This window comes from Castor canadensis, chromosome 17, assembly GCF_047511655.1.
Source record: "Castor canadensis chromosome 17, mCasCan1.hap1v2, whole genome shotgun sequence".
Classification (NCBI taxonomy): domain Eukaryota; kingdom Metazoa; phylum Chordata; class Mammalia; order Rodentia; family Castoridae; genus Castor; species Castor canadensis.
Window position 1 is genome coordinate 23,398,305 of NC_133402.1, and position 21,552 is coordinate 23,419,856.

At 40.6% G+C, this 21,552-nt stretch overlaps 1 protein-coding gene across 2 annotated transcripts in view; it reads left to right on the forward strand.

The window, feature by feature from the left end:
* The window catches only part of Dnah3 (dynein axonemal heavy chain 3), a 201,749-nt gene that overhangs the window by 149,532 nt on the left and 30,665 nt on the right, over positions 1 to 21,552 (forward strand). For both annotated transcript variants that reach the window (XM_074059600.1, XM_074059601.1), the window contains exons 42-51: positions 2,702 to 2,996; positions 4,805 to 4,984; positions 7,549 to 7,672; positions 7,764 to 7,920; positions 8,139 to 8,282; positions 9,260 to 9,926; positions 11,161 to 11,326; positions 12,874 to 13,090; positions 15,357 to 15,539; positions 21,248 to 21,446. In XM_074059600.1, the coding sequence (XP_073915701.1) occupies positions 2,702 to 2,996; positions 4,805 to 4,984; positions 7,549 to 7,672; positions 7,764 to 7,920; positions 8,139 to 8,282; positions 9,260 to 9,926; positions 11,161 to 11,326; positions 12,874 to 13,090; positions 15,357 to 15,539; positions 21,248 to 21,446 (2,332 nt within the window). The remainder of the gene's footprint in view (positions 1 to 2,701; positions 2,997 to 4,804; positions 4,985 to 7,548; positions 7,673 to 7,763; positions 7,921 to 8,138; positions 8,283 to 9,259; positions 9,927 to 11,160; positions 11,327 to 12,873; positions 13,091 to 15,356; positions 15,540 to 21,247; positions 21,447 to 21,552) is intronic.

A 21,552-nucleotide genomic window follows, 5' to 3' on the forward strand; every position in this document is an offset into this window, starting at 1 on the left:
ATTCCTTACTCAGCCTCCATACTCTTTGCCTCACTTTATTCAACCTTAAAATGGAAGAAAAAAACACTTGAAGGTTGATCCAGTAATCAAAGGCCATACATATGAGCATATCGCACATAATAGGGGTTAGATCAATGTTTGTTGCTGTTCTGATTATTGTCATTATCAATAATACTAGGCGTCAATCCACTTCTTGCTCATCTAAGCAAAAAAATCCTCAGGAAAAGATTTCTTCATCAGAACTCAGAAACACAGGTTCTGGGGCAGAGTGGGTGGTAAGGGAGGGGGTGGGGGCAGGGGTGAGAAAAGACCCAAGCCTTATATGCACATATGAATAATAAAACAATAAAAAAAAGAAACACAGGTTCTGATTAATACATTTTTGGGATAATTCACCAATAACTCCTGCTCATTCTAGTCCTGTGGAAATTTTGTGAGGATATGCACTTTTATGCCTTTGTTAGTAGAGTCTAGTCGACATAACCTATCTTTCTGGGGTGGCTGCAGATCTTTCAGGTCCTGGGTGGGGTGGTAGATAGTGGATAGGAAAGTGGGAATGTTGACAACCAAGTCAGACACTAGGCAGGACCACAGCTGCATGTGTGAGCATGTGTGAGGCAGGGGTGAATGCACATTGCCTTTGGGGCATACCCTGGGGAGCTGAGTACTATAAAGAAACTTTCAGCACTGAGGTCATAAACTTTAAATCTCCTTAAACAGTTTAGTCACCTGACCCCCGAGGATTTGAAATCTTGCTGAATTCATACAGCTAAGAGTCCAATGTAGAAAATATCTGCAGTTCTGCTGGGAATTCTTCCCTTGTCAAACAGTTGACCTAGTTACTGAAAATAAAACTCTATGAAACCCAACTTTTCTTAAATTCCCATGCTTGATTGCAAAATAGGCATCTTCAATGTGGCTGTGCATTGAGCATCACTTAGTGGCTCAATGGCTTTCACCAAGTTAGCCAGCTTTCTTGGAGCCTCAGTTTTTTCACTTGCATTGTTACTTACCTGCCTCAGAAGGTTATGGGGAAGACTTCAGGAGCTAATATAGGAAAGAAGACATCATAGTTCTGTTAACCCTCATTATAGACCCGTTCATTCTCTCTTCACTTCAGTTACCTGACCCCGTCTGCTTCTTTTCCTTTAGTGAAATTACTCCCAGGAAAAGCCTTTGTCTCCAAGTTGCACAGACTCAGGTGGCACCATCTGCACACTTTGGCTTTTAGGTGCACCATTTGCATGAATCATGGTGTGAATGGTACTTTCTAGAGTTGTACAACACAACAGCCTCAAGTTTGTGAATCATTTTCAGCCTAGACATGATACAAGGAGATTTCCACATATGATATTCATATTATTACCCCTGTGGAGGGACTAGATGTGACCAAATGGTTGGCTCTGAGAAGCCAAGCTAAGGTCAGATGTAGCTAAAGTAATAGGGATTCCAGGAGGCCAAGACCGAGCCCTCAGAGTCCAGTTAGGAGCTGAAGACCAAGGAGAATTATGTGCAACCTCCATATTGAAAAAGGCAAGGGATTAATTAGATGGGTATGTGTTTTAGTACCAAGGATCTGAGGGTTAAGAAAAGTGGATCAGCAACAAGCATGGGGAGTAAAGGTCCAGGGTCACAACTTAGGTTACCTTTCTGTCATTGTCGAAAGTACCTGAGAAAGTCAACTTAAAAGAGGAAAGATTTACTTTGGCTCATGATTTCAGAAGTTTCAGTCTGTGGTCACTTAGCCCCATCATTTCTGGGCCTGTGGTGAGATATAACATTCTGGCAGAAGATCATGGCAGAGAAAAACTGGTCACCTCATGGCAGCCAAGAAGCAGAGAGAGCAAGCAAAGAAGGACAGCCCTCAAATGCACACCCCCAATAGCCCATTCCACTCCCTCCAACTTAGTCCCATCTCCTGAGTTTCCACCACCTCCTAGTAACCTATTAAATTATGAATCCATGGATTAGCTCAGAGCCTAAGTTATCCCCAAAGTTCCACCTCTGAAGATTTGGAGGCCAAGCTTTCAGCACATGAGTTTTGAGAGACCCTTCAGGATCCAAACCATAACAAACCTAAACCTTCTGTGTCAAACAGTATAAATGGAATGTGGAAGATGGCTCTTGCTTGAAACAAGACAGACATGTTGGTTCAAAGCAATAGTCACAGAGATAGCAGCTATGGACTGATTATTATTATAATGTTTTTAAAAAAAAAAGAATACAGACTTTAGAATTGTACAAGCTGAGATTCAAATTCCTGCTTTCCACATACTTATTTTGTTACTTGGGATAACTGCAGATGGGTTCTGGACCTCTGTTTCCTCATCTTCAAAACAGAGACAATATTGCTTACCTTTACATGCATGGTCTCATTTAATCTCAAACCAACTCTGTGTATTAGGTGCCATTTAGTATTCAAAATTTTACAGATGAAGAAACTGAGGCCTCTGCAGAGGTTAAATACTCACTCATAGTCATAAAGATGGCAAGGAATGGAGATAGAATTTGATTACCCTCCTTTTTTGGGGGGGTGGTTACTGAGGCTTGAACTCAGGACCTCAGGGCTTACAAGGTAGGCGCTCTTAACTCTTGATCCTTTCTGCCAGCTGGAGCTAGAATTTGAACCCAGGTTCCTTGAATGGCAAGATCCATCCCACTGGGTCCAGGGCCAAGATTTTTCTGTATCTTTGTGGTACAGGTCTCAGAACTCATCATCCCCACAATGGAGACTGCCCGGCAGTCCTTCTTCTTGAAAACCTACCTGGACCATGAGATTCCAGTGCTGTTCGTGGGCCCCACAGGTACTGGCAAATCAGCCATCACCAACAACTTTCTTCTCAGCCTTCCCAAAAACATCTACCAGCCCAACTTCATCAATTTCTCTGCCAGAACTTCAGCCAATCAGACACAGGATATCATCATGTCCAAGCTGGATCGCCGGCGGAAGGGACTTTTTGGTCCTCCTATGGGGAAGAAAGCAGTGGTGTTTGTAGGTAAGACATTGGACCTAGGTCTGATCACAACCAGCTTTCTTCTACCCCAAGCTTCAGCAAACCAGAGCTTTCCTTAGTCTCTCTAGGAAATAAAATATTTCTGTTTAATATAATTTAGGATCCCTTCCCTCCCTTTTCTCCTCTCCTTTTTCCCTTTCTCCTTCCTGTCTTCATTTTTTTTGCTTCTTTCCTTTTTTCCTTCCTTCCTTCCTTCTTCCCACCCTCCCTTCCTTCCAGTAAGCAATAGTTTTAGAAAGGGACCATGGCATTTGCCCTCTGACATCTCTAAAAGCAACAGATACTTTGAGCAGCCCTTTATTCTGTTTTTCCATCAGATAAGTATATTATCAGTAAAGGAAGGAACCTAGTAGCTGCTAAATAAATATTTGTGAAATAAGAACATTGAATTTTCTCAGAACCTTACCTTTTTTACAAAGCACTTCATTTTTTCCTTTGAGTCTCAGAACCCCATGAGATTATTAATCATCCTGATTTTATTAATCCATTGATTGAAGCCCCAGAAGGTTAAATCCCCTCTTTAGGGTCAAACATCTAGAAAATTCTGGGGTCAAACATTCTATTTCCCACTATCCGATAACTCGGAGAATTTTCATAATGGCCCAATAGTAAACATTACATGTATTTTTATCCTTGCCAACTAATGTCAGTTGCTTAAAAGCATGGATCCTATTTTGTTTTATTTTTTCCTTTCTTTTCCTCCCTTTCCTCCATCCTGGCTTTCCTCTCTATTTTTGTGCTTAAGCTTTGCAACTAAGCACATCTGAGTTCAAATACTCTTTTTTTTTTTTTTGGTGGCACTGGGGCTTGAACTCAGGGCCTCACACTTGCTAGATGGGCACTCTTACCTCCTGAGCAACTCTGTTAGCCCTCGAATATTCTTTTTAACCCCTAGGTATAGTGTGTCTTAACCTCCTAGACTAAAGAGTAAATTCCTCACTTTTAAATTAGAGGTTATACTTCTTCCTTTAAAGTTGTTATTTGGATTAGATGTAATAAATATTTAAATCTTCTAAAATGTTACCTGATACAAAGTGGGCACTCTATCAATGTTCGCTGAAGAAAAATTAAGAGTCTCAATTTTATTGCATGCCTTTATGTGTCAGGACTGAGCCATATGCTACAGAGGGCAGTGTCATCCCTGCCCTAAAGGAAGCCCATCATCAATCTTTGCCATTTGGTTTTGCTCAACAAAAACCCTAGTTCAAAGCCTTGCTCTCAGTGGAGTTCAGTATTACCTGTGGGTCAAATTAAATGCCCTGTTAGGGGTTGGGGTTGTAACTCAGTGGCAAAGCATATGCTTACCATATGTGAGGCCCTGGGCCAATCCCTAGTATCACCAAAAACATTGGCCTGTGGTGCTCGAGATAAGCCTCAGAAACTTAGTAAGACTCCTTCTGAAAAACAACAACAACAATAACAACAACAAACAACCAAAAATGGTTGGCTGGCTCCTTGCTGTCACATCTTCAGCAATTAACAAGTTCTCTTACTCACAGTAGACAATTAGTATATTTTGGTTGAAGGAAGTAGGAAAAAATAAATGCCTGTTTCTGATGCCAATCTATGCATCCTAAACAAAACCACAGTGAGCAGAGATCTCAATAAGGCAGGAAAGCCCAGAACCCAGGAAAACCCCTTCCCATCTGGCCAGGATATCCATGACTAAGCTCTGCCTAGATAGAGATGGGACAACTGAGCACAGAATCCCCCTGGAAGAAATACTCACCTGTCACCTCCTGTGAGGATCCCACCAACTTATAGAGAGTGGCTGTGGCTTCTTTCCGCAGATGACCTCAACATGCCAGCTAAAGAGGTGTATGGGGCCCAGCCCCCAATCGAGCTTCTGAGACAATGGATTGACCATGGTTACTGGTTTGACAAGAAAGACACGACCAGGCTGGACATTACGGATGTGCTGCTTGTGACAGCCATGGGCCCCCCTGGGGGAGGAAGGAATGACATTACTGGTATGTGAGAAAGAGAGAGAGAGCTTATTCCTTTACCCCCTCCCCAGTAGAGCTGGCCATCATGAATGAAAGATTGATGCAGGGTACTCTCTCCTGAGAGATTGTGGAGCAAAGTGTGTTTAGGGTACAACTGGAGAGACTTAGGTTAGTTCCAGACGCCATGTTGTATGAAAAAGAATAGGAATACGACAGGAGGGTGTGAGGAGTTTTGGGCTTGGTGCTAGAGAAATAGAGAGTGCCATATAAAGAAGAGAGTTCAGGGTGGCCAGCATGTGACCCAGGCAGAAGGATAGGTCTGAGATCAATGTGGTGTATGACAATCACCTTTTGTGTGCATTCTTCAGGTTTTAAAAGACAGAGCACCTAACCCAAAGTGGCCTAAGCAATAGTAATATTTTATAATGATAGTAAATTAGCAATTAAATCAATAAGTAAATAAATAGAATTCTCTTCTCATCATTTAACAATGTGGAAGTATATCTTCAGGTGCAATTTGATCCATCTATGTCCTCAGGTTTCTGCACTTTAACTCTGCTAAACATTCCTGGTTAAGAATCTTCATATCAGCCAGGTGCTGGTGGCTCACACCTGCAATCCTAGCTACTCAGGAGGCAGAGATGAGAGGGATCACAGTTTGAAGCCAGCCTGGGCAAATAGTTCATGAGATCCTATCTCAAAAAACCATTCACAAAAAAAGGGCTGGTGGAGTGGATCAAGGTGTAGACCCTGAGTTCAAACCCCAGTACTGCAAAAAAAAAAGAATCTTCATATCACTTTCAGACTTGGATTCTTTGACCTTGGAAAAGTCTCTCCTCTGTCACTCAGCTTTCTCATCTGCAAAATAAGGAAAATGGACAGGATGAACTCATCTGGGTACCCAAGCCATCACATTCCATTTCAAGTATAGAGTTGAGGGGTGCCTTTGTGGTTGGTTTGAATACAGCAGTATTTAAAGATCCTAGAATCCATAAATTCAACACTTCTCTCACCAGTGAGAGGCAGGGAACCTGGTACATTAGTTTTCTCTGTTTAAGATTGAGCTGCTCAAAAGGGATTATCTGTTTCCAGGACACAGAAATGGACAGTTTTCAAGGTATGCCACAAATACAATCTTTGAAAAACCTGTATAATAAAACTCAGTGCCCAAAGACTGCCAGGAATACTCGGTAGTCAAGTGAAATTAGGTATATTAGTTGCTACAGCCAAGGTGTCTGTATTCCATGCACAGTTGTGGGACTGCCTGGTGAGAGGGAGTCAGATGGGCTTTGTTGGGTGATTTGAGAAGTAAGGGAACAGGGATCAGCTCTGGAATGGGTGCTCTCAGGGAGTAGGTACAATCTGATGAGCAAGTAACTTAGAAATTTTTATCCGGGAGTCAGGCGGAATGAAGAACAGCTAGAGTTTTCACTTGGTAAAGAAGCTGAGTCACTCATGTTAGCTGTGAAGGAGGAAGTTCGGTAATTTTCATGGTTGGCAGAGTAATCTTCTTTCTATAATATTCTATCACAGTCATGGAGTAATCATATCTGATGTTGATTTTTAATGAAATTAAAATTCAACAGAGAACCAACAGCTTAGCTGATTAATTGCCAGCTGTCAGGACTAAGATGGGAAACTGAGGCTTAAGGCAATATAGTACGGTGACTGAGAACATGGTTTGGCAAACATAAATATACATTAAATATTGTTTTTATCCCTGTCATCAAAATGGTCACAGATCAACAATATTTAAAATGCCATTCCTTTACTTTTTTAAAAAGCAAAACCTGCATGTTAGTGTGTGTACATATATATATATATATATATATATATACACACATACACACACACACATATATATAAAATGTCTATGTGTGTAGATGGTATATGGGGAATGACAGCAACAATGATATTCCCAAGTTTTGACTCTTCCCAAATCCCCACATATACAGAGCAACTTATTAGCAAAATAAAAACCTAGAAGGAACAGTTACAACAAGTTAGCTTACAGGTTTTTCTCACAAATTGCAAAATACAAATGGGTAGTAGTAGGAACAACCCAGTTAGAAAACCTGCAAATTATCTGCACATGTGCAGGAAAAAGCAAAAGTAGTGATGGAACATCTAACAGAGTTAAGAATAGTATGATAGGGTTACTTTGGGAAGGGGGAGGTAAGTCAATAAAGGAGATACTTTCGACAAAACTATTTCTGACTTATTTGATTACTTTCAATGGTCATTATTGCTTTTATCTTTTAAAAATTATCTTGTGCACCAGGCTAGCACTGTCATAACTTCTTTGATCATGGAGATAGTTTATATCTATACTGATGAATACAGTAGCCACTAGCCACACTTGGCTCTTGAGCACTTGAAATGTGGCTACTGAGACTGAGGAAATTAATTTTTAAGGTTACTTAATACTAATGAATTTAAGTTTAAATAGCAACATATGCTAAAGGCTTACACATTAGACAGCATAGCTATAGAACATGAAGGCAGAGGGAAAACCAACTTTCCTATATCCCAAAGTCACAAGGTCTAAGAAGTGTATGTGAAAACACAAGTGTGTGTGTATATTCCAGGACGATTTACTCGTCATCTGAGTATCATTTCCATCAATGCCTTTGAGGATGACATTTTAACTAAGATTTTCAGTTCTATTGCTGACTGGCACTTCAGGAAAGGATTTGATATTAACTTCTTAAGGTAAGAGGTTCCTTTATCTTCCTGGGTATTGGTCTGGGGGTCCTCAGTTTTGTCCCCTTCTTGACTGGTCTATCTTCCTCTTTCTCACAAGGTATGGGAAGATGCTGGTTCAAGCTACCAAGACTATTTATAGAGCTGCAGTGGAGAACTTCCTGCCAACTCCTTCCAAGTCACATTACGTCTTTAACCTGCGGGACTTCTCCCGGGTGATCCAGGGGGTACTGCTATGCCCTCACACCCACCTGCAGGTCAGCTGCTATCTTGTCTATTACCCTGATCATTCATCGATATCCTTGGATGTATGATGATAGTGATATCTAGCTTTTCTTCAGTACTTAGTCTATGCTGGCATCGTGCCCAGCATTGCCTCCTTTATGCTTCACCTCAACCCAAGGACTTAGTTATTTCTTGAGAACCACCATTTCAGGCACCACCTTCATTCAAATAATTAATTCTGGATTTTTAGGATGTGGAAAAATTTATCCGGCTTTGGATTCATGAAGTTTATCGAGTCTTTTATGACCGTCTGATTGACCAGGAAGACAGACAGGTCTTCTTCAATATGGTGAAGGAAACCACCTCCAATTGCTTTAAGCAGACTCTGGAGAAGGTAAGCCAGCTTCTAGGATCAGTTGATCCCAGAAATGGTCCCGGTATTTGATCATGTTAGTCTCAGATGCCAGGTTCTATTCCCAATAGAGACTTACCACTCTGCTTTCTGGATCTTATGTCAACTAGTCATTTGATTTGGTGATATTTTACTTGACCTAATTTTGTTTCACTTTTATAGTGGCATATAAGTTTGAATACATTCAAAGTGGTTAATAAGCCTGGCATGGTGACACATGCCTAAATCTTAGCACTTGGTAGGTAGGGACAAGAGAATCTTTGAGGCCAGCTTGGACTATGTAGTGAAACCATGTCTCAAAAAAAAGTGGTTAATATATAATGTTATTTACTAATAATTAGCTTAAAATGCATTTTAGAGTTAATTCATTTGAAGTTGAAAAAAATATGAGTTTTCATATTTTGAGGTTCTTATAAAGCCCAAGTGAAAGATTATCATGGTCTTGCATTCGTGAGTATTTTCTCTTTTCCACTTTGATATAAGGAAAGTGATTTAAATCTTATCTATTTGCATCATCTTGTTCTACCTCCATTGCTAAGAAGCTGTGGTTTCTCCAAAAAAAAAAGAGACTATTCTATGTTACACCCAGAGGCCAATTGCCAGGTCCTAATGTCAGGTAGAGAAACATCTAAAGAACTCCTACCCTACAGAGTAGGGACCAGGGGTAGTGCCTGTACCTCTCTGTGGTGAAGGAGCAAGCATAGCTGTCTTCTCTGGGGGCCTTATAATCTGACCACCAATGTGTATCTACCTGGTAAATAGACCGATGTTCCTTTTCACACTTTCCTTAATGTTCTTTTGTTGTTGTGTTTTCAACCAGCAGATCTATATATCATGTTAGGAAAAAAACTACTGATTAACCATGACTTGAAAGAACCAGCATATCTCTACTCCCTCCACACCACTCACAGCTACTATGGTTGGGCTGAGTGCCCAGCTGACACTTATCTTTTTCACAGGTGCTCATCCACTTGTCACCCGATGGAAAGATAGCTGATGATAACATCCGTAGCCTCTTCTTTGGGGATTTCTTCAAGCCAGGAAGTGACCAGAAAATCTATGATGAGATCACTGATCTGAAACAGCTCACAGTGGTTATGGATTACTACCTGGAAGAATTCAACAACATCAGTAAGGCCCCCATGTCTTTGGTCATGTTTAAATTTGCCATTGAGCACATCTCCAGAATCTGCAGAGTCCTGAAGCAGAACAAAGGCCACTTGCTTCTGGTAGGCATTGGGGGCAGTGGGCGGCAGAGTGCCACCAAACTATCTACATTCATGAACTCATATGAGCTATACCAGATTGAAATCACAAAGAATTACACAGGCAATGACTGGCGGGAGGACCTGAAGAAGATCATGCTGCAGGCTGGGGTGGCCATCAAGAGTACTGTGTTCCTCTTTGCTGATAACCAGATCAAGGATGAGTCATTTGTTGAGGACATCAACATGCTTCTGAACACAGGCGATGTGCCCAATATCTTTCCAGCTGATGAGAAGGCTGACATTGTGGAAAAGATGCAATCAGCAGCCAGGACAGAAGGAGAGAAGTTTGAAGTCACTCCTCTTTCTATGTACAACTTCTTTATTGAGAGGGTGAAAAAGAACCTTCACATTGTGCTTGGTGAGAAGAAGTAAACTCAATCTGCTCTTTTTCCTCTCGGTGTTTTAGGGGTCTTCTTAGTACCCTAAGCCCCATCCCCTTCAATAGTACCAAAGTTGATCCACCAGTGCAGCAGCCAGTGATCAGGATTTGTAATTCCTATGGCAACTTTTCCCACTCTTCCCCTGAACAATTACTTTAAACCTATTCTACTCTCTTCGAACAAAAGAGAAATCTCCTCTGAGAAAGAGTGTACTTTAGCACATTACTCTTGCACAGAACACCTGTGCTGTTCTCTATGAATGACACCCCTAATCAATCCAGAAACCTGGGAGTTGAATTTAATATTTCTTTCTCATTACCAAGACTGGTTGATTGTTACCTCCTCACTGCCTCTCATAACTCCCCTCTTTTCTCTCTCTCCACCACCTGCTATCATCTCATCCACAGTTCATCTCTGTACCTTTTTAACTGTTCTTTCTCTGCTCTTGTCCATCTTTATTCCATTGAGCCAGAATGATTTTTTTTTCATGTATTCCAAATATGATTGTGTGTATACATGTACACACAAAAACACAAATTAAAACACTTAACATTGTTTTTCATTAGGATAAGGACCTGTGATCTTAAAAGGCCACCTGCCAGACTATCCCCTGCATCTTCTCTAACCTCCTCTCAAACAAAGTGCTTCCCCTCTGTTCTTCAAACCTGTGCATTCATATGTTCTTCAAACCTATGTTCTTCAAACCTCTTACACCTATGCATCATGGTTCCTCCTATCACACTGGGTCTAAGTAAATAATGAATGGAATTTAGGATGTATAATCCAACATTTCTGGTTAAATGGAAATGAGGTCAAAAACAAGCCGATAGCAACTTCTTTAAGTAACTCTGTATGGGAAATCCATGGCTCCCTTATATCTGAGTCAGTACAGATACAGCAGTTCTAGCCAATTTGACTAAGGGACCCAAAGGATCCAGATGGTACAATAGTGTACATGGGAGACTAGTCTGAATACATTGAGATCCCATCACAAAGTTATGTGAAAGCATTCCATGATTCCCCCATGCTTTCCAGGCCCTCATTATGACTACTCACAATTATGCCCTTGCTGGAGTTCCAACAAGAAGCATGACACCCCTCCACCCCCTGCTTTACCCTACTGGAATCCTTAGGAATTTCTACCTTCCTGCCTTCCCCCCTTTCATCTCCCTGCCTTGGAGGAAGGGAATTAACAAAACCTACTTTTCAAAGCCATGAGTCCAATTGGAGATGCCTTCAGAAACCGCCTGCGGATGTTCCCTTCGCTGATCAATTGCTGTACCATCGATTGGTTCCAGTCCTGGCCCACAGATGCCCTGGAGTTGGTGGCCAACAAATTTCTAGAGGATGTGGAACTTGATGACAACATTCGAACAGAGTAAGCTTTAGCTGCATTTTAGTACCCTGAATATTCCAAGCTAAAAAATCTGTTTTTGTTGTTTCTAAGATTTCTCAATTTACATGTCAAAAAGTCTTATGCTTTTAAATCAAGTCACATTTAGTTAGATATTTTAATAAAGTACCTATTCTGAAATAATAAAATTTCATTGTTCAGACTCATCCTGGAGATGTACGGTTGTCATAGCTATGAGGATCTACATATAATAATATACTTATTTCAATAGTCTTAGACCATGCATTGTCAATGAGAATTATATTGCTGCCAAGGGGGTGAAAACTTGTTCTTGTGAGGCTGAAAAAAACTTATTCTTTTAGGCCTAAAGAACAGATATACCCTCTCCCTGAAAGCACTTAATTTTGGCTAGAGTAAGGGGAATGATAAGAATGTCATCCACACTGTGTGCTCCATGAAGGCGGAACTCAGTCACCATGTTTGCTTCTATGCCCATAGTGTCTAGCAAGGCCTGGTATGTAGTAGGTTTAATTACCACTTGTTAAATGAATGAGTGAAAAATGAAATAGACAAAGGTCAGAGTACCAAGAATTTGAAGAAATTCAAAATGAGAATTTTGAACTTCATCCTCTAGATCAGAAAACCCTTAACATGGATCCACAAGCTTGCTTGTGAATAGAGTCCAGTAGGTCCATAAATATAAATGATGATAAATTACATTTCCATTTTCACTGACATCCTACTCATCTTTTACATTCTTTCTGTGATGAATATAGGCAACAATCTCATTCAGTCATTACAGATACATCCATGTATCACTTCCTTCAAAAGCATGGTGGTTTTTAGACTTGCTGCCCAATTTCATTATTTAATACTGTGGTTGGCAAACTGTGGTCCATGAGCCAAGTTCAATTCATAGCCTGTTTTTGTCAATAAAGTTTTATTCAAACATAGCTATGCTAATTCATTTACATGTCTGTGGCTGATTTTACACTTCAATAGCAGAGTTTAGCAGTTGTGACAGATGCTATGTGACCCCAAAACACTACAATATTTATTATCTGACTCTTTCCAGAAAAAGTTTGCTGGCCCCTGATTTAATGCATCATTAAAGAATCACATGTATTACTATATTGCAAATTTGGCTTTAAAAACATTTTGAAAAGTTGTTTCAATATAGTTGATTTCCTTGATAATCCTTGTCTATTTTATTTTGTACATTTAAAGCAGTATTACCTTATTTTGTGCACTTAAAGCATTTATTTTAAATAATGTAATAGACAAAATATAATAGGATTATGAAATTCTGCAAAGTCAGGAGGCTTCTTCAGACTGTCAATGGTTAGAAAGTCTGGCATAAGCCCTGGTAGCTCACCAGAGGGATCAGAGATCTTTCTGGTAAGAGTATTCACTTCCCACTTCCTTTCTACTCCACTCTGTTGACCTGTTGGACCATAGTGAGCCATAAGTAGTATATATGCCATCTGAGGCTCTTGTATCTGTTACCAAATTGTGCTGGATCTCTCAGCAGTAAGTTGGGGCCTGCCTAACCATGTTGGTATCCTTGGCAGGGTTGTCTCTATGTGCAAATATTTTCAGGAGAGCGTGAAGAAGCTGTCACTCGATTATTACAACACACTTCGCAGACACAATTATGTAACTCCCACCTCCTATCTTGAACTGATCTTAACCTTCAAGGCACTCCTGAATAGCAAGAGGCAAGAGGTGGACATGATGAGAAACCGCTACCTGACGGGTTTGCAGAAGCTCGACTTTGCATCTTCACAAGTGAGCACTTCCCAAATAGAACAGGGACAGAGGCCTTGATGCAGTGCATGTGATGAAGTGCAGAATTTAAAAAGGCATCAACGCTGGGATATGGCTCAAGTGGTAGAGTGCCTGTCTAATAAGTGTGAAACCCAGAGTTGAAACCCCACTACCACATTAAAAAAAGAAAAAGTGCTAAATAAAGACAGGAGCTGACCTACATTTGCAGGGCTCACATCACTTTCCTTATTTTAATCCTGGCCCTGTGCAATCCTGTGTTTGAGATTTTGATATCTTGATCATCTGGATTTTTTGCACTAATTTTGATTCCTTAAACTATTGAAATAAAGTAGTATTTATCTTAAGTACTATTTTGGTGCCTTAAATTTTGTGCCTCACTTTATGCATCCTTGTTTAGGCAAGATAAGACAGGGCATTGTATGTTGGGCCTGTACTAAAATTTCAGTTGTACAACCTACTAGCTGTAAAACCTGAACATATTGTATGACCTCTCTGAGCCTCAGTTTCCTCTTCTGTGAAAAGGAAATAATAATAGTTTTTACCGCATAGGGCTATTATCAAGAACAAATGAGCTGACACAAGTATAGCCCTTAGCAAAGCGCCTGGTCTCTGAGTTACTCATTGATTTGTGCTTGGAGCCACTTGACAAACCATCTAAAATTAGAGCTATATTCAGGGATGGATTTTTTGGTACCAATAAAAATGGCCTAAATGTTGTTGCTATGTACAGCAAATCCACTAACACTACACCAGAGGTATGGGAGAGAACATCAGGGAGGATTCCATTGCTCTGCTTCTGGGAGTGCTAGGTCCAAGTAGAGTTACTGACTTTTATAGAAATGTCAAACTAGAGTCTGTCCAGATAAGGGTGAGTAAACCTTGTTATTTGAGGAGCAGAAAAGGGACACAAAACAGTCTAGATCAGAAAAGGTATGGCAGTGCCAGTTAGCATCCCTTAAGACCGACTACATGCCTGGAGCTGTGCATGAGAAAAGCCCTGTTATCTCCATTACACATGAAGAAACCATGGCACAGAGAGGACATGGTCACAGCCTGCAAGTGGGTAGACCAAAACTGACACTTAGACATGCTTGACTCCAGGGCCCATGGTGCTAACTAGGGCAGAGTGTTGTGTTCTGGCTCCCACACAGGCAGACTGTGGGTAATGGGTACAAGAACATAACAACTTTCTTCAAATACTTAAAATCTGATCATGTATCTGAACTGCCTTAGAAGGTGGAATTGGCACAAGTAGGTGAAAACAGCATGGGGAAATTCCAGCTCCTCATCAGAAAAAATCTAATGAGTTTAGTTGTCTTAAAAATGGCACAATCTTGCCCTGAATTCAACCCCAAGTCCCATTAAAAAAAAAAACAAACAAAGAGCAAACAAACAACAAAAAGCACGATCTGCTGGACACCAGTGGCTCATGCCTATAATTCTAGCTACTTAGAGGCTGAGATAAGGAGGATCGAGGTTCAAAGCCAGCCTGGGCAAATAGTTCATAAGACCACCATTTTTTCCAAAATAACCAGAACAAAATGTACTGGAGGTATAACTCAAGTGGTAGGGTGCCTGCTTTGCAAGTGTGAATTCCTGAATTCAAACCCCAGTCCCACCAAAAAAAAAAAGACAATCCTTTGAGAGGTGCTGGGCCCCCCATCATTAGAGATGTTCAAACCAAGACTGGAAAAAAACTTGCAGGAATGTTTTAGAGGGCATTAGACTGCTTGTTTCAGTACAAGCTGTATAACAAGTGCTATAACTTAGGTGGTTTCAAAAACAAGCCTTTATTTCTCACAGTTCTGGATGCAGGAAGTTCAAGCTTAAGATGGGGAGATTCATTGTCTGATGGGAGCTGTCTTCTTGGTTTTTTTTTTGGTTTGTTTTTTTTTTTTGGTGTATGTATGTGTGTACTGGGGTGTGAACTCAGGGCCTTATGGTTGCTAGGCATGCCCTCTATCACTTGAGCCATATTCCCAGCCCTAAAAAAAGTTTTTTAAACTTGATTTTGGTTTTTCTCTCCTGCACTCAACATTAGAATATATTTCTAGTGCTTGGCACAGAGCTCGTTGCAACACCTAGCATGAACTCAATAACTAAGCAATGATCAAAGAAATAACCAGCAGCCAACAAATACATAACAAGTACCAGGTCAAAATCATTAGTCCATATTTCTGCACATCTCATAGATTGGAGAATCAGTTCAACTCTTGCCAACTTCCCATTTTTTGCATTGACACAGCTAACCCTGTCTCCTTGCTAGGTGGCAGTCATGCAAGTAGAACTGACTGCTCTTCAACCTCAACTCATCCAAACCTCTGAGGAAACAGATAAGATGATGGTGAAGATTGAAGAAGAGACCAAAGAAGCCGATGCCAAGAAGCTTCTAGTGCAGGCAGATGAAAAAGAAGCCAATGCTGCAGCTGCCATTTCTCAAGCAATCAAGGTATGAAGAGTTGGGAGGAAGGGGAGGGAACAGTCCAGCAGAATGCTCATGGTCTTGCCCATCTTGCAGATGAGACAAGTGAGGCTCTCAGTATCACATAGCTAATAAGTGAGAAAGTAAGTCTTTGGCACCTGTTGACTCCAAGAAATATTCCTGTTTTCCAAACATTCTCCATCTTACTCAAACTCAAGGCTGACAAGACACAACATAAACTCACCTCACCTGTTATTACTTTCCCCACATTCACTCTGTTCCTGCCACACTGGCCTCCTAGGTACTCCTTAAATAAATATAAGGTACACTCCTATCCTAGGGCCTTTTCACAGAATGCTCCTCCTTTAGGTATCCACATAGTTGTTTCCTTCATCTCTGTCACATTTTTGCTCAGTTGTGGTTAGCATGTGGTTGAGGGCATCAGACTGTGGAACAAATACTTGTCAAATGACAGAATGTTGAGCCTAGAGGACCCCATTCAAAGGTGATCCTTACACCAAAGAAGAAGAAAATCTGATTAACATTGATGTGAAGGTACATACTTCTCAAAGAACTTTGGAGTACATGGTTCCATTTGAGTATCACGACCACCTTGAGACTTAAGAATAACATTGCTAATATCTGAAAGTTGGTGGCACTGGGGTCAGTGGTGAAGTGACCTTCTAGAGCTTCTAAGCTAATTAGAAGAACTAGAGTCTTGGGTTCATGGCACATAGCTTAAGACACTTGTCCTTATGCTCCTATTTAGCAGTTGGAAGATTTCTTCAACCATGGGCTTGGACAAGAAGTAGCTTGTCTGGCTTTTAGCCTAAGTATGTCATGACACATTTTCCCAAAAAAAAGATAGGTCTTCAAAATGGCTTTCTCCAGTGAGTCCTGAGACCTGACCTCTGGTAAATTTTTGGAAGAGTCTGACTCTTGATCTTAGAATCCACAGTGAATACTTTGGATTACAAAGGCTTATTCACTTCTGGGCCTAGTGGCTTGGACAGAAGACAAATGGAAGCCATAAAAGATAGTGACTGCCAGGTGCCAGAACCATATTCTGGTGGGTAATTTGCTGTTCTGTGGCACAATGATAATAATAGCTACTTACTTTCAGATTTAACAAATATTTATTGAATGCCTGCTATGGGCTGGCATGTTTTTAAGCACTGTGAAGATAGGAGTGAACAAGATAGACAGAAGACTTTCCCTCATGGAGAGTCACATTGCCTTTAATCATCCTAACAGCTCTACAGAGCAAACAGCATCATTTCCAGCTTTTGGATGATGAAACCAGGACATGAGATTTTTCTCAACTGCCAAGAGGCAGAATCTGCATTCAAACCCAGAGCTCTTTGACTTCAGAGCCCTGGCATTTGACCATTGTTCCAAAAGTTGAAAACTGGCAGCCAGGGACCACATGTGCACTCTGATATACATAATATTTTATTTTACTTTATTTGTTTATTTTGAGACAGGGTCTTGCTGGAATTATAGGTGCACACCACTGTGCCCAGAAATGTCTTATTTTAAATCAGAAGAGTTATCAACTTTTAAAAATCAGGAGATTTTCCAATAAAAATTCTAAATTTGAAAATTTTCCTTTTAAAAAAATAAGTAGGTATTCCATATCGGGTGTGGTGGTGCACATCTGTAATTCCAGCTATTTGGGAGGTGGAGGATTGCAAGTTTAAGGCCAGCCTGGGCAAAGTTTTCCCCCTGGGCAAAAGTCTCTCAGACCATATTTCAAAAAACAAGCTATAAACAAAAGGGCTGTGTGCATGCCTCAAGCAGTAAACTGCTTGCCTAGCATGCTCAAAGCCCTGGGTTCAATACCCAGTACAGATGCTGCCCCTCATATGTTCCGGCTCACCAAAGCCCCAGCCAGCCCACTTCCCACATTCGTATCTTTGGGCAGGCCCCTGAAGACACAAGAATTTGCAACTCTTTCAGGATTCTGTACTAGAACCAGGCAGTTAGGGCTGAATGTTTACTCTGCTCCTTCATTACCTCAGTGTCCTCATCAATAACACAGGAATACTAAGAGAAAAACATGAGAAACTTGTAGCCTATATCAGAGCTTGAGGTCCATGTTAGCTGTTTTCCAAAACTGTTCTTTGCAATCTATCAAGTGTGATAAAAGGCCAGCTTCTCACCAGGTGTGGAGACTATCAGGCAGGGGAACATCACAGCAAGGATTCTGCTCCGTAGTATCAGGGGAAAACAGCAACTTCCTGGAACAGAAGGGAAGTGAATGCCGACACAAGGTTTATAGGGAAATGACCCGAGAGAAATAAACTGCCACTTCAGGTTTCAGTGGTAAGGACTGAAATGCTGTGCTACCCCATCCCAAGTGCTGGGTGTGACATCCTGGAGATGAGTCAGGAAGTAGAAGAAGCTATCCAAGGAGAAGGAAGAAACCTGTTTGCTCTGAAATTTTTTTGTGTGTGTGGACCAGAATCCCTTCCTAAAGTTTTCAGGGATGCAATCCTGCTCCATGCAAGAATTTCTAAGTTTCTCTACTCTTCTTAAACCCTAGAAATGACATAGCATGAAGAGTATACAGTACAGTGCCTAATGTACAGTATAGGGACTCAATAGTTTAAGTGGAATTCCTACTGGGAGGGTTAGGAGATCGGAGGAGACAGAGATGTGTCCCAAACATTTGTTTCATAAGTACAGTAGTTTGCTTAAAGTGGTCAGTTCTTCTCAGACTAATGAATCACTTTTTTCCCATGTAATGAGGACATATCTTCCAGAACTACTAAAGATTTGATCACATTTCATCAGTGCACACTGTATTCTATGTCTCTCTAACAACCCTGGTATTCCTTGCATTGCTAACACACAGCAGCCATTTTTATTATAAGGTTTTAATCACAGGAATGTGTGTCATAACAATGCATAGGAAATAATTTTTAAGAACTCAATTTTAGTACCTTTTTAAGATTCAACTTTAATTATAAGTCTCCTTATTCCTGTCCACAGGGATAGTTTTATGTTATTGTAATTATAAAGTAATTTTTATTTTCACCAGACTTTTTTTTCACTTATTATCTTATCACATTTATTTTTTTCCAAAATGTCATGTAATCATCTCAATGACCATATTGAGAGGTACATCACTCATCAAGTGACCACTCCCTTATGTGGGGTGAGGTCTGCCTTCTCTTGCCCTTGGTTTTCAGTGTTCCAGTAGTGTAAAGTGGAGTTTCTCAGCAGAGCCATGTCAGAATTACTTTTGGAATTTTAAAAATGCTGACACGCAGACCCCACCCAGACTGAGAGAATCAGAATCTCCAGACCTGGGGCCTGACTATGAGGTGTTGTAAATGCTTCTCAGTGACTCTGATGCACATCCAACACTGAGAATCACCATTACAGATTATGTCATGATGAGAAGCCTTTTTAAGTCACTTGACAAACCAGCTTGCTCCAAGACAGAGCAGAAAGCCAAGCTTTGTCCCTGGGAAAAGGAGCAGAGTTACCAGGCCATAGGGAGGCACAAAGAGATGTGAGTCATGAGTTGTTTGCCATATTTTAAGAAAGTAGCATGAAACTGTTGACACTATGAAGCCTTGGGCATCTGGGAGAGTTGAAAGCTGCCAAAGATACAAAGGTGTGCTGATTTGGCACCTTCTTTTCCTTTTTTTTTCCCCCAATTTAAAGTGTATTGGTTTACTGAGTTATACAGATCTCTCAAATATTTTCATAATTTCTTATATAATATTAAAAGCACATTCATTAATAGCACCACTAATTTCTCATCAGAAAAAAAAAATGAAGTTAGTAGGAGGCTCTTTCTGAGTTGTCCCTGGAACTAATCCATTATCACTGCTCAAAGAAGGACATTCCATTTTGATGGGAACATCTGATGTGTCTCATGGGTGGGGTAGAGATTTTATATGATGAAGCTAAATAAAACATTGCTTTAAGTTTATAAGAAAAGCAGAAAACCTAAAATAATCCACAACGCACACATATGCATGTATATGTATGCACATACACATAGGTTTGTAAACAGGTACAACAACCTTTGCTTTGTTTGCCTATCATAGTAAACCTATGGGATATAAAACCTCAACACATGCTGCTTTAAGTTGTCTAAGAATTGATTGGCATTCTCAGCTGGGAGTGGTGGTCTACACCTTTAATCCTAGCATTCTGGATCCAGAGGCAGGAGGATCAAAAATTCAAGGCTAACTGTTTGAGACTCTGTCTCAAACAAACAAACCAAGAATTGACATTCTTTTGTGAAATTTCACTTCAACCATGGCTATGAGATCACTCCCTGGACTTAGAGAACTAACAGAATTCACAGAGTAGAGATCTAGGAGTCTGGCTCCATAACTAACTAGCTGTGTGACTTTGGCTAATTCATTTTATCTCTTGGGGCTTTTTGGGGGGGTGGTGATATTTGATAATGGTTTTTAGTACATTCATAAAATTGTCCAACCATCACTACTAATTCTAGAACATTTTCATCACCCATTAGCAGTCACTCCCCATTCTCTCCTCTTCCAACCTCAGACAATCACTGAGCTACCTTCTGCCTTTATGGACTTGCCCATTCTGCACATTTTGTAAAAATGGGACCCTATAATAGATGGCCTTTTGTGTCTGGCTTCTTTCACTTAGCATGGTGTTTACCAGGTTTACCCATGTTATAGTAGGTATCAGAACTTCATTTTTTCAATGGCTAGATGATATTCCATTGTATTAATTTTGTGTTTAACAAATAGATGATAAAACATATACTGTCTCAATCTTATTCCCAACTCCTTACCCAGCTTTAATCTCTATCCCCATTCCCAGCCTTACCTTTTCTGAAATTCTACACTATCTCTAAGCTTTACCCTGTCACTCATTCCACCACAGTCCCATCTTTGAGAAGATATATGTTCCAGACCCTTGCTCCATCTCCAACCTTCTCCCACCACTCATGTTTTATTTTTGTCCTCAACTTGCCCTTACCAACTCTTCCCATTTGTCATCTTATCCTTTACTCATCTCTCAACCCACCCCTGATCAATGGATGGGAAGTCACCCACTTTATATTTCTTGGGAATTTGTTAAAAAATAAACACTTAATTTTTTCAGAGTCAGAATTGTAGGGTTTATTAATAAGGAAATAAGAGAAAGGGATGCAAATTAGCTATACAGGTTTCAATTCTGACTAATAGAATAGTGGCCGTTAACAAAATAACAGTATCAATAGGGATTCTGGATATGTTCAATTTGAATATTCAGGTAGGGTTTTCTTTCCTTTTTTAACTTTTACTTTTTAAGGAATTAGATAACAGTTACCAAAATATAGTCAGAAAGGAAGAATTAATTCCAGTGCTCTGTAGCATAGAAAGGTATCCATAGTCTACATCAGTTTTTTGTATATTTCAAAATAACCGGAAGAGTTAAGTTTCCCAACACATACGAACAATGAATGTTTGAAGAGCTGGGAATGCTAATTACCCTGAATTCAGTAATACATAACCATGAGTTCAGCAATGCTTAATTTTCAAAAAGTTGCCAACAAGATGAGTGCTCAAATGTCCAGGACATGCAAATACTGAGTGTTTCTTCTGCCATCAATGATCAGATCTTCCCTTAGGTACGGACTCTGGGGAGGCCCCTCCAGGCACAACGAGACTCTTCTCACCTTCTCTGCTTCCTCCAGGGGCAGAGCTCTACCTCATCCAACATCTTATCCCTTTTGTCCTTGTGCTTCCCAGACTGAATGTGAGGGGGACCTGGCTGAGGCCATGCCAGCACTTGAGGCCGCACTTGCTGCACTAGACACCCTAAACCCAGCTGACATCTCACTTGTGAAGGCGATGCAGAACCCACCAGGCCCTGTCAAACTTGTCATGGAGAGCATCTGTGTTATGAAGGGGCTGAAGCCAGAGAGAAAACCAGATCCCAGCGGCTCCGGTAATCACCCTCATCACAGGCCTCCCTATTTTAGGTACCAGGCAGGATTGCTGAATTATGGAGGAATTTAGAAAGGTGCATAATGTGCCTGTGCACTCAAAGATCT